Source organism: Rhincodon typus, chromosome 2 (genome assembly GCF_021869965.1).
Source record: "Rhincodon typus isolate 14 chromosome 2, sRhiTyp1.1, whole genome shotgun sequence".
NCBI classification, from domain to species: Eukaryota; Metazoa; Chordata; class Chondrichthyes; order Orectolobiformes; family Rhincodontidae; genus Rhincodon; species Rhincodon typus.
In genome coordinates this window covers 90,355,699-90,369,356 of record NC_063333.1, presented here as the reverse complement: position 1 = coordinate 90,369,356, position 13,658 = coordinate 90,355,699, and the positions used below count along the sequence as shown (strand labels likewise).

Genomic DNA, 13,658 nt, shown 5'->3' with positions numbered 1-13,658 from the left:
AAGGACAGGGTCTCATAGAGCATAGGAATGGTCAGGACTTCTTGGTGGGAAGGGAAGGTTTCTCAAGTGACAATCACTCTGCTGATGAAGAGAGTGGCAAGTTGCGAAGCTGTGGGTTCTGGGGATAAAGTGTGCACATTAGCACTTTTTAAAAAAAAGGAACTGTAAATAAATAGGGGAAGGCTGCAAGTTTAGGGGAGACATTGAGACAGCAACTCAATAGGGAAAATTAATGTGGGGTGATCGTCCATCTCAGGAAAATCTGCAAGTCACTTATCAGGTCACAACATTAAAACTTCCCACCATTGACCCAAAGTTACCTACATAAATGATGTTAAGTGGCTACCATCTCATGCTGAAAGGGTGAAATAAGTTACTATTGTTCTCTCTTGGAGAACAGAGTAAAATTGAGTTTGAGGCTGTGCAAAGAGCAGTTACATGAATCATGTATCCAGCAATTCAGTAATGCCACCCATGTAGTGTCCAAATGCACTTCATGGCCCCTTGGCTTGATTTTCTGAAATGCATTCCTTAAATATCACTGGAAGACAACATGGTGGAGCTGCCATACTCACACATTGAACTTCTAAGTATGCAAGGACATGGTCTGTGATGTAAAGGGTGACTTTTTTTTATGGTGTGGAGGGTGGGGTGGTGGTGGTGCTGTCCCAGTGTCCTATTGCCAGAATTCTATTCCTCCAATGTAATTTGTTGGCAACATCCATCTGGGTAAGGTTGCATACCACGGGGCTCTGGATCAAGGCAAACACTGACCTTGTGAAGCTGCACACTCTGTCAGGGCATAATGTGAACATCATTGTGATTGGTGTAAGGGCTGAAGGGTATTATTAGTGAAATGGTGTTTTCATTCTGACACTCCCCGCAGATTATCTGCTCGTGCATTTGTCATGGATGTTGCAGTTGCTGGAAATGGGTAGAATATAGCAGTCAGTGAGACAGGTCACTAACACTGCACAGCTTTAAAGTGTGACTCAGTATTTTGATATCCGTCTCAAGAGGCAGCAGGCTGAGAGGAATCCCGAGGCCCCTCTTGTTTCTTCTATCACCGTTAATACAGAGTGAACGTCAGCTGCTAAATTGCTGTGAAATCCTTGAGCACCTATAAGCCAGCTTTTAAATTGAGGCAAAGCTTTGTAAGGATGTTCTCAGCAGGCTGTTGCTACAAGTGAGAGCGGTCATGTTAACTTCCCATTGTGCACAGCCCTGCCTTGAATGGCAGTATGCTCCCTTGAAAAGATGAAAGATAAAATAAACCTTTCCTTCCAGACATGTGTGAAATCACTGATTCCCTACTGTCATTAACATGGTGGGCATAAGATCTGTGCAGGCCAGACTCTAGGACAATCCCTGCTCAGTACATTTAGCCTCTGTTGTCCACATGAAAATCCAGTGATTTGACTGCGATTCTGAATGTCATATTTCAAGGATCCCTGACAGGTGAGGCTATTTGCAGTTGATCAGTTGGTTACTTGTGAGATATGAGCAATGTTTGGTCACTACAACATGTTTAATTCTCGGCAGGTCTGAAAAGGCTGCTTGTTTCTCACATGGGTGTAACATAAGCAGACCATTGGCAAAAGTTATACAAGAGCAGACATCTTTACAGTGCAAATATATTTAAATTTGCAAAAATGTTTTTGTTTATACTGGGGATGTTAGCTTCGTTGTCTGGGCCAGCATTTATTGACAATCCCTAAATGCACTTCTGAAGGTGGTAGTGAGCTGCCCTCTTGAACCACAGCAGTCCAAAATTCTATTCAGGGAAAGTTGAAGGATTTTGACTCAGTGGTACTGAAAGAACACTGACATATTTCCAAGTTAGGATGATATACAATCTGGAGGGGAATTTGCATCTGGTGGTGCTCCCATGTATATGCTGCTCTTGTACTTCTAAATGGAAGAGGTCATGGGTTTGGAAGGTGCTGTGTAAGGAGCCTTAGTGAATTTCTTCTGTTAGTACAACTAAAACCTTTCGTGGTTTCATCTCTTCATTCAAGTCATTACTATAGATTGTACAGAGAGTCCTCAATTTATGAATGTCCAACTTACAAATGTTCGTATTTACGAACGTGATCTCGCACATGGTTGCAATTTTAAAGACCTGACATGCGACCATTTCCTGCACTTTTAGCAGCTGTTTTACGTTATCTTGCATTGTGTTCTGACTTGTGTGCAAATCGTCTAGCAAACGGACTCCAGGATAGAAGCTGTTCACGACTAGCTTGTAAATAGATGAAGTATTAATTTGAGTCCCTCCACTAGTTACAGTTTATCCCTGTTGCTTTGTTTCCTGTTTTTCAGTCAACCCTTTAAGTACACTCATGCCAGACATTCAGTTAACTGGCCTATAGTTCCCTGTCTTCTGTCTCCTTCCATTCTTGGAATAAGACATTCCATTTGTGATTCTCATGTTAAGTAGGACCTTTCCAGAACATAAGGCTTTTATTATAGTGAATGCATCCATATTCTCTGTAGTTTCTTATGTTAAGATCCTAGAATGCTTACCATCCTGTCTAAGGGACTTGGCAGTCTTTATTCCCATAAGTTTGTCTGGTACATTTTCTCTGGTGATAATGGTTGATTGGTTTTACCTGTATCTGGCACTTCCAGCCATGCCTGTTTGACCTAAGACGGTGGCTTCTTCCTGACATCTTCAAGAAATGATACTCCCATGTGAGCCCTCAGCCTGCAGTAGGATCTCAAGGGAATATGCTGCCTTTTGATTCTTAAGAAAAAATTATAAATTTGTAAGCCAGTGCAGTCTTAGCACAGTGACATTTCATTGAAAATCCATGTGTCAATGCCATAAGGACAAACACAATGATTTGTTTCAGAATTGCTATTCTTTCCAGGATCATAACGACATCCACTTCAATACTGTCAATTTGAGTGCCAACTGTGCCTGCATTATTAATACTCAAGCATAATCTGTTGTGTGAAAACTCATCTAAGTGGGTATTTAAATTTGTTGCAATGTCCTGGGAGCCTTCTGAATTTTCCCAGCAGAATCTTTCAGCTGTCTCATATATATTGATTCCCCTCTTGCTCACAACATTGCTAAAGCAATTTGGCTGTTGCTGCCAGTTTTTCATGTGCTTTTGGTAGCTCCATTAGAAGCCTTTATGCCGTTTAGGTTCCTGTTTTCCTGAGAGTTATTGGTGAGTTGAGGTTCCCTTGCAGTTTTAGCTAGCACTATCTCCAGTTCACCAAAGGCAGCATGTATCAGGAGAGAAAGGCAGGAACTTCTGAATAATTGCAGAAGGTGTCACAGTGAGGTAACCAAGTGTCTCTTAGGACAGCATGCGATAAGTATAAAGTCAGTTAAGGCTGATTCCATGTTGTTTGGTGTCCCGAGTCTGAAATTTACACATGGCCAGCTTTGAACTCAAAGTCCTCAAATGATCATTTAGGCTGTGCGATAAATTCGGTGAACGTGTGTTTCTGAACCATTATACACAAGGAACTTCAGAAGATACAGAAACATCCATGAACAAAACGTAGGTCAGTGATGATTCTTTTTCCCAAAAGTAGAATGAGGTAATGATTGAATTTCAAATATTCACCATGGCCTGGTGAAACAGTACTTTAGTGTTGAGAGACAGACAATTGACAGGAGCACAGAACCACATATGGACAGTACCTACTGCCAAGGATGCTACAGCCTGGTGTGCTTTTTTGTGTATCTTCTGACAAAGTAATTCCAATTTTTTTTTTCTGCTGTTAATATAACTAAAACCTTTCATGTTCAAAATGGAACTGGCATTGTCGAAAATATTTGGGAAACTGCAGAAAGGTACATTGGCAAGATGAATTGAGCAAAGGACCAGTACTGCACAATGCAGTTCACAACCCCTGAAATCCTCCTTGGGGTATTGACAGCAAAAATAATGAACTCATCATGTTTTTAAAAGGTTTGAAAGCTACAGACAAAAAGTCGAAGGAAAAGGTAAATTGTAAGCACTGAAACATATAAATCTTGTGAAGTGGAGCTGTTATAATTTTTGTTTGCTAAGATTAGTGTATCAAAAACATGGTTTAAGATCTGAATTCTCATTTAATCATGCATGTATCATTGAGAAGTCTCCAGAACACTAAATCATTTATTCGTTCAGTGAACGCTGTGCCCAAAGGCAGGTCCTTGGCTCGTTGAGAACAATGATCTTGAATATTAATTTATTTTTACATTTCCTGTATGTAGCCGGTAAATTCACAACTTGCATGTTGTTAAAAAATATTCCATATTCAGCCTAATGGTTGCGACACACTTTCTGGCATTTATCAAGATGTACAATTTACTTTTTTTTAAAAGGCTTGGAAGGTTTGTTTATTCAGAAATTACCTGACAGACGAGTGTTCAACTGAACAACGTTCACAAAAAAACTTGCATCAGATATGGAAAAGATTAAAGTGTTGTGTATGGTTTCACCTTATAAAAAAGTTAAACTGGTATAATCACCTGATTCCTGCAGATTTAGTCATACTTCACCTCAGAGTGCCCTAGAAACAACAGATGTTAGACTTGATCGCTTTAAAGTCTTATTGCTTATTTAATTGTCTTTAAAATGAGTGTTTTGAATTAGATTTTTCTAAGAACTGTGCAAACAAATGAAATGTTTCAACATAACCTACTTCATAGTTTTTACCAGGAATGTGTTCCAGCATAATTATAATTCTGAACCCTTCTAAATTTTTGATGGGACTAAAGGCAATTCAAGCTGTGTAAATCGAATTTGTGTACACTTCCAAAATATTCACCTGAATGTTATACAAAGCCAAGCATTAAGAAAATGGATTTTTAAAAATCCCTTTCCAATAAACCTCAGTTTGAGAGCTATATAAACCCAATGATCTGAAAAATAATTACATATTAAATTGTAAGCAATTCTGTGTTTATTTGAATTCTGAAATACATTATTTCTTAATTTGGTAAAGTACACACTTCTTTATCTGCTAACGGCCTGCTGGGAGCTGCTTATATTAATCACCCTTGTTGAGTTAACTGACCATAAGGCTAATACTCTGAAATTATCAATACAGTTGATAATTCATTTTTACCAGTCTATGTATGAGATAATTGATATGCTTCTGGCTATTTTTTAAAATTTGCTTTGTAACTGCACAAGTCTATTTATTTTGTATGTTAATTTTAAATTAAAAATAAATTAATTGTTTTTAGCCAGTTGATTGATCATGAGCTTAATGGAGCATACTGTGAGACGGCTAGCCTGTTGTTGTAATCAGTTTCTGAGCTCACTGGCAGTACATCTTAATACTCTAAAACATAATCGATATCGCTAATAATAACAGATTAATAATGGTTACACAGTCAGAAACAAATTGGCTTATTTAAAAGTAGTTTTTGAATTGTATGGAATTCATTATTGATTTCAGTGTTTCACGACCTGTCAGATTTATTTAAAAATAAACAGGAAACATAGAAATTCACAGATATTCATAGATATTCTATTCTGATAGTTTGATTTTTGGGAATTAGTGCTGTTTTCAGGCAAGCTTGTCTCTGACCAAGGATATCAGACAATTTTTTTTTCCGGTTTGTGCTTACTGTCTGGAGGTTGTCTACCTGTCTACCTATCTGTCTGCCACGAGAATTGGAACTCATTGTAGATTAAGGCCTTTGACAGTCATTAATCTGTTTCCTCATTTGTTTAATTGTTGGAGGGGCAGTGTTGAGTGTGATTGTCTGTGTATATATATCAGATTTTGGCACTGGTGTACTTTGCATTCACTTCTGCACGTAAAATTTGTACATTTTATATTTTTCTTATAGTTCCTACAAATTTTTCTGTGGCGACAATTTTTCATGAGATAAATTATTTCCAAAGTTTATGCTGAAAGTGCTGTGTAACATTGCAGAAATCTATATAAAGTAAAATGAACTACTGCATGCAAGAAATGTGTGAGACACAAGTGGCAGTCAATAGCAACTACTACATGCAGTCACCAGATTATTACATGCATAGAGAGGACAACCAGATTTATAGTGGTTTTAATGTTCAGGCTCCTTACAGCAACAACATTTGCATGGACCAGACCTGGATTGTGAATCAGACTTCCAGTTACCCTGGAAACGAGTTTCAGAACGAGTATTGTAATATGAACACAAGTATGAACCGCTTTTTCCAGGCTGAATATTTTGATGATCATAAAGATGTTTTTTGTCAAGATCAGTCACCATCTTTCTCACCAAGGAAAGGTATAGTGGTATTGTTAGTTTTATTTTTAATCTTGTGTCTTGTCCTGCATATTTAGACCTACAGCTGAAGTAGCAGTGAATCTCCTGCTGTTTGTGTGGATTTGTCAACTGTGTGGCACCCAAGTTTGTGCTTGGGTTTTGAAACTGCTTTAATGTTAAATCTTGAAGCAGTCCAGTCGTCTGTGTATTCTGGTGCTTGGAAAAGGTGCTCAAGTTGCTAAGTAATGCTAAGGTGCCTGTAATTGATTATCATAGAGTGACTTGCTTTTCTATGTCAGGTTAACTGATTAAATTTTATTTGCGTAATTTTATTACTTTATTGACAAGAATATTACAAAATCATCAGAAGGGACTGCAAATATGGTACAACAGTATTTTGTACTGAAAAAATTGTAAAAATTAAATTCAAAAGAATCCAAGAACTGTCTGGCATGAATTACAGTAAAGAGATATTTCTGAACTGATAGCTGAGGCCTAGAATTTCTCAATATATTTGATTTAATAGTCAGTCTGAATCAATACTTACATTCATAACCACACTGAGACAATTAAGCTTGTTTTGTTGCCATTTTACGTAATTTCTATTTCAAATATGGTTGTGTCAGTCTGATCCAAGTTGATGCAGCCCTTGCTTCTGTAGTAGGGAAGGAGTTTCTTTTTATTAAACTGTGTCAAGACTCATTCAAGAATGAATGAGGTAAAAAAGAGAACAATTGTAAATCAAAAGCAATACTTCAGCGATGTAAAACTTGGGAATTGAAAAGTATTCAATGTGCCGGAATTTTAAATCTGTTAGGAGCAAAAGTCAGCATTAACTGTAATAGATTCAAAAGGGAAAAAGTTGCAATGGATATTAATGGTTAAAAGAAGGGATTGTTATATTAGGGTCTGAAGGCGTTAATACTGAGGACTGCCGTAAGTACAGTATACTGATGTCATATGAACTTGGGGCAGAAATGCCTAGGACCTCGGAGAAATCAAACCTAAAATCAAGGATCTCCTCATAGTCTCTGTAACAGTGTCTATACGATCAAGGTAACCTGTAACCAGTTGCTAACATGGAATAAAGTACTTCTTGTTAAGCAAGAGAGCTTCTAGTTAGACCAATAGGTCATTTTCCTCTACTACATCAGACCAAGTGAACCCTGTAGATCCCTAGAAAAAGGAAGATAACAGCAAATCTTCCACATACGACAGTATGTACAACAATGATCATTTAACTACCAGCCAATTTTGATTTTTGTGCCCAGTTTAGTAGTGTAAGGGAGCTTCTAAATGAGTCCTGGCTATGGAAACAGTACTTAAAAATTAAAATAGTTGTTTGGTAGTATGGAAGTTGAATGATGTTGTTAAAAGACACATTTTGCCAAAGCTTTTTTTGTCTTGTGCTGATCAGTATGATTTGCAAGAAATCCAGTTTAAAGGAAAACTGGCATTTATATTGCATAAATGTTGGTTTTTCCTCTAAAATGGTATTCCTGTGAATTGTCTTGATGAGTTCAAGACAAAAAGCTTTGATAAAATGTCTTTTTCATCAATATTTTAAGTATGGAGTGAATTTGTTTTGTGGAGATTTAAGATTTGTCATAGATAAAAGCAATATTTGGGACAAAAAAGTAGACTGAGCGTTTAGAAGACAACTTTGACAACAGAAGAGGTATGGGTGGTGAGCGATCCAAGAACTAATGGATAGTAAAAGACCAATGCTCAGCTAATTCACTTTCTACTATCCTGTAGTTGCTAACTACCGTGATATTTAAGATAGTTGACTATTAGAGCATTCAGTTTTCTATCAATTTTATTAAAATTGACAAAAGAACCAGAGATGAGATGAGAAATATGTTTCTGAATACAACACGTGTCTATAATCCGGAGTACGTTTTTTAAAAGAATCTGTTCACAAGATAATTAGATAAGGGGGAGTAGTACAAGAACATAGGGATAGGGCAGGGAAATGGAACCAATTAGTTAGCTCCTTCAAAGTATCAGCACAGCCACAGTAGAGTGAATGGCCTTCTGCTTTGATTAAGTGAATTAATGGGGAGGCGGTGGCCTGGAGGTATTATTGCTGGTTTATTAATCCAGAGAACCGGCTAATGCTCTAGGGACCCAGGTTCGAATTCTGCCACTGCAGATGGTAGAATTTGAATTCAGTACGAATCTGAAATTAAAAGTCCAATGATGAACATGAAACTGTTGTTGATTTAGGGAAGGAAACTGCTATCCTTACCTTCATACGATTCCAGATTCTGCAACAATATAGTTGATTCTTAACTTCCCTATGGGCAATAAATGCTGGCCTGGCCAGTGTTGGTCAGATCCCATGAACTAATTTAAAAAGTCTGCAGCAGACCCAGTATTCTGGAATCATAGGTTGTAATGTCCCGATTTGGGCAAAAGTCCGATTAATCATAGAATCCTGATAGTGTGGAAACAGGCCATTTGGTTAATCGAGTCCACGCCAATACACCGAAGAGCATCCGCCCCAGACGCAACCTCCTACCCTACCACTGTAACCCTGTATTTCCCATGGCCAATCCACCTAACCTGCACATCGTTGGGTTGTAGGAGGAAACCAGGGGGAAACCCACGCAGACACGGGGAAAATGTGCAAACTCCACACAGACAGTCGCCTGAGTGTAGAATTGAATCTGGGTCCCTGGCACTGTGAGGCATCAGTGCTCGCCACTGAGCCACCTTGCCAACATTCTGGCTCTGATCAGACGAAATGGGAAAAAACTACTTGCCTTATTCTGATTTCTTTGGCCCAACCTTCAACAAAGGATCCTTACAAATTCGCCAAACATAGGAATTCTTGCTGAAAGCAGAGGAAAAAGTCTTCACAGAAGCCACAACTCCTTTCTACAGCACTAGGTGAGAAACTCTGGTAAAAACTACTTTGAAAAGACACAGAGGAAAGGTAAAGGTGGTAGGTGTGTCAGGTTGTAGGGTAGCAAGTGGATGGGGTGGCACATTAGTAAGGTGGGTAGGATCGCAGATGGTTAGGATCGCAAATGGGTAGGATCGCAGATGGTTAGCTGGCAGCTGGCTGAGCTGGGTCCTGATCATTAGGTCAGTGGGGAATTTGCATTGATGTGGAACCCGAGTGATTAACCAAGATTTGATATGGTTTTAACCTGTCCAGCATTTCCCAATGTAACTACTCAAGTAGGTAGGTCTGAAAAGTTCTGTGGAGGAGAATTTCCCTTCAGAAGTACAAACTTCCTGGGTAATTCCTGCAGAATCAGCACTTGGGATTTCCAGGCACCAGGACATGGATCTTTTGTGGGGTGCTGTTGGTGGTGGAGAGCCAGATTTCACAAGCAAGTGAAAGAACCTGAGGAAGAGAGCATGAGAAGCTGCAAATCCCGACAAGCCAAAAGGATCATCTAAGCAATCCCTGTGAAAAGGGACCAATGAACTATTTCCCCAGTTTTTCTCCTCCACCCGTAACACAAGTGTGTTTTTCACGTCCATCTGTGTCTGTAACCAGTACAATTATACGTCAGCAGTTTATAGTTGTTTGTCTGGAGATGGAACCTATTTATTTGTAATAAATAGTAACTGTTGTTTAGTACTGCAACCTGGTCCATGCTTTCTGTCAACTTAGGTCCAAAAGTTGGGTAAATTGTGGAATTTTGTGAAATTTGATAAATCTTTAACTTTGTGATGACTCCAGGGATAGCAGGGCTTGATTTCCAACGCATTACCCCAGTATGGTGTGACAATTGTTAAAGTGAAAAATAAGGATGACTTATGAGCAGGAGAACCTTAGAAAAGCCAAACTATCTGTAGCACAGTGTGCATGATTTCAGAGGAATCCTGGTAATCAAGACAATAGCTTTAATAAGAGTATTGCATGATTGTCATTTGTTGAGAAGTGCAGACCACAATATCCTGTCAAAAGCACTTTCAGAAGTGCAAGACAATAACAAATGATACAACAAAATGTTCAATAAGAAAACAACAAAGGTAGAGAAAAGGCAATAATATTGCCAGTAGCACAACCAGACATAGCAATACTGGGACAAAATCAGAAGTTGCTGGAAAAGCTCAGCAGGTCTGGCAGCATCTGTGAAGAAAAAAATCAGAGTTAACGTTTTGGGTCCGGTGACCCTTCCTCAGAACCGGACCCGAAACGTTGACTCTGATTTTTTTCTTCACGGATGTTGCCAGACCTGCTGAGCTTTTCCGGCAACTTGTTTTTGTTCCTGATTTACAGCATCCGCAGTCCTTTTGGTTTTTGTATAGCAATATTGGGGGATGGGAGCATTATGGTCAGAGGAAAGCAGATCCTGAAAAATTGTTTCGTGTAAAAATCCAAGAACATGACACTTGCAGCAGTTGTTAAGAGCATGGATACATTACTGCAAGCAGCATTTGACATGTACTGCCCCTACTTTAATGGTCCACTGCCCTGCCCTCTCAATGTGTAGGTCTCACATCTCAGAAAATAACACCAAAGATAAACACGCCAGCTTCATTGAGGCCAGTGGCTGGGAAGGCATGTTTTCTACCAAGCCCTCACATCCTTATCGAATCCGAACAGTTCATCTTGTGTATTAATACAACCAGGTGAGGAGGGGTTTATTGACTCCCCTCTTTTTAACAGACTCTCAAGTTGCTGCAGCAATGATTATTTTTTAGCTCACAGCAGTCTCATTTCAATTACAGTGTAATTGACAAGATCAAAATGAAGGACCGAAATTACAAGGTTTTTTTGAGTGAAAGAAAGAGGAATTTGGTTATCTACTAACCCAAAAATAGAAACGAAACATCAAGCACTGTTAATAAGTTTATAAAGTAGAATGTGGCACAGGCAGGAAGAAGAGGCTAGTGCAACATTAAAAAAAATGTCCTTAGAGTCTTTGAGGTTTAAACAACTTTAAACCTAGTTGTTTAAGTGTTGATTCGTATTGTGTAAGATTAATGGAGTTTGTAGATGTTGAATTTTCAGTGAATGATTGTTGTCCCAAGCTGGTTTTTCACTGGGCACTAACTATAAGGTTGAGACAGACCAGGAGAAAGAGAGAGGGAGAGAGAGAATTGCAGCTTCCTGTTATCAATTCATTTTTCTTAATTTTCCCTCTGTTTTGCTGTTCAAAAGCTGTTAGCTAAAATCCAGTTGCTTTGTGGATTCCAGTAGTGGCCTTGGTGTTTTCAAGCTCAAGAATCTGTAGATGACTTTCATCCAGTATTTAATTTTCAGAAAATTTGAATCAGCTGGGAGATACAGATCGGAGTTCCAAGGTCTTTTTATAATGGTGTTAATCTTGGCTTGGATCTGATCCTTGTTTACTGATGGTTTCATGAGCTTGTCTCCATCTGGTCAGGTGTTCCAGCAGCATTTTAGAACAGTATTTGTCCTTTTAAAAAGTCACTTTAGTCCATGAAGATCTCAAGTATAAAATTAGACGATGGAAGTTCAATAACAGTAATAGATGCTACCAGTTTTCTTTATAGTAAGAATCATCAGTTATGCAAGACATGTATGGAGGGTCGGTGCATTATTAGGAAGTGTGGCAGGGAGATGATTTACTTATTCTCCATTAATAACAAAAACTTATATTTAAAAGGAATTTATATGCCTCTGAAAAATGCCTGTAGTTATATTAATCAGACAAAAGTTGGCATCAAGTCCGAGGTGGAAGTATTAGGGCAGGTGACATAAGGTTTGGTTAAATTAGTCATTTTTAGAGTAACCATAAGTCCAGAGCTTTAGTGCCTGAACAACTGTGGAACAGCCACTAATAATGGAGTGAAGGGAGTGGCAGATGAAGAAAAGGCTAGGGTAGAAGCAATACCGAGGATAGTGCTGAAGGAGATTACAATGCTGGGTCAACAAGCACAGGGGTGACAGAAAAATAAGACTTGATATGAATTAGGATGCAGGCAGTAGATCAAGTTAAACCTTTTTTATTAAACTACTGTATTTATTGTCAGCTCAGAATTAGTCTTTCGATTTACCTAGCTGTTTACTTTCATTATAAAACATGCAAAAAAAAGCATCCAAATCAGTAATCTTGTTTCCTGCTAGCCTCATTTGATGTTGTGATAGTACTAGGAACCCAACTGGAGATTCAGAAATGGAGTTATAGTAAACTGGAGCAGATGTTTGGGTAGTTTGAACAGGAAAGGGAAATTGGAAACCAGCCTGTAGTTCATACAGAAAGAGAGGCATTTTCGAGGAGGAGGTGTGATGATCATTTTGAAAAGCCTAGGGATAGGCACTTTGAGGACAAATCAAGCACCCCTAATTAATCAGCATTGGACTCAATGCCATCGACCTCAAGTTCATACAGGAGTTCTTGGTCCTCAGACAGGAGGCAGGGGTAATGCTTTCAACATTCCCTTGGATATGGAAAGAGAAAGCTATCCAGAACTACTTTCCGTGCTCTCTATCCAGTGACCTCTGCTGGAAAGATAAATGCAAACATTGAAATGTACGGCACTGAAAATTGATTCAGGCCATGTGTATCTGCCAGCTTACAAACCACAGCCCATTTTCCAGCCCTGGCTCTGTATTCCTGACGGCTACAAGGTTAAATGTGATGGGGGTTTCTGTCTTCACTATCTTTTCAAGCACTGAGTTCCAGATAACTGTCATCCTTTGGATGAAACGTTTCTCCTCAACTCTCCACCAATCCTTCCAGAAATATCTGATTTAGATAGGATTGAGTTTTTCCTTATTGCTTGGCGGCTGTCTGTGACCAGGCTCATTCATCAGTAATGATCAATTGAGCAAGTGCTAAAGCATGACAGCCTCTCTTAGAATTGTACTCTGCAAAAGAGAGTTGTGGGTGGGAGATCTACCCTTTTGTTTAAAACCAGAAATCCTATCTGATGCCCTGATAAGAGAGAAATCATGAGGAGAGGAACAGATAAGCTATCATAATGATGTTTTTCATTCCACTCTTCATGAGGCTAATCTGTATAGATCTGAAGTGATTAGCAGACCCAGGGCCAGCATAACATTTGTGATTAAACAAGTAAGCATTGTTTGATTCCCTTTTAACCTGAGATTGACAGCATAATTTCAAATACATAAAAAATGCAAATGATGAAATCTGGAACAAAAACAGTGCTGCTGAAACATGCGTCACACCAGTTAACATTTATGAGGACAAGTTGATATTTGTGATGAAGGTTTTCCAGTGGAAATATTAACTTGTCTTTTTCCAGATGCTCATAAATCTGAGTGTTTTCTGTTTGTAACAGTATATAGTCCAACTAAAGGCTGCAGTGCGTGGCATGTCTTCACCGCAAGGAACCAGGTTGAAATTGTATGAACTTATTTTACAGCAGCTTTTGCAGCTAATAAGGGAGATCTTCTCTGTTTATCATAGAATCCCTACAATGTGGAAGCAGGCCATTCGGCCTTTTCAAGTCCACACCGACCCTCCAAACAGCATCCTACCCAGAC

The 13,658-nt window shown here is 38.8% G+C and overlaps 1 protein-coding gene across 1 annotated transcript in view; it reads left to right on the top strand.

The window, feature by feature from the left end:
* Window positions 1-5,913: 5,913 nt before the first annotated feature.
* The window catches only part of LOC109923706 (thyroid hormone receptor beta-like), a 35,803-nt gene continuing 28,058 nt past the window's right edge, over window positions 5,914-13,658 (top strand). Inside the window, exon 1 of the mRNA XM_048607299.1 lies at window positions 5,914-6,235. Coding sequence (XP_048463256.1) covers window positions 5,914-6,235 — 322 coding nt within the window. The remainder of the gene's footprint in view (window positions 6,236-13,658) is intronic.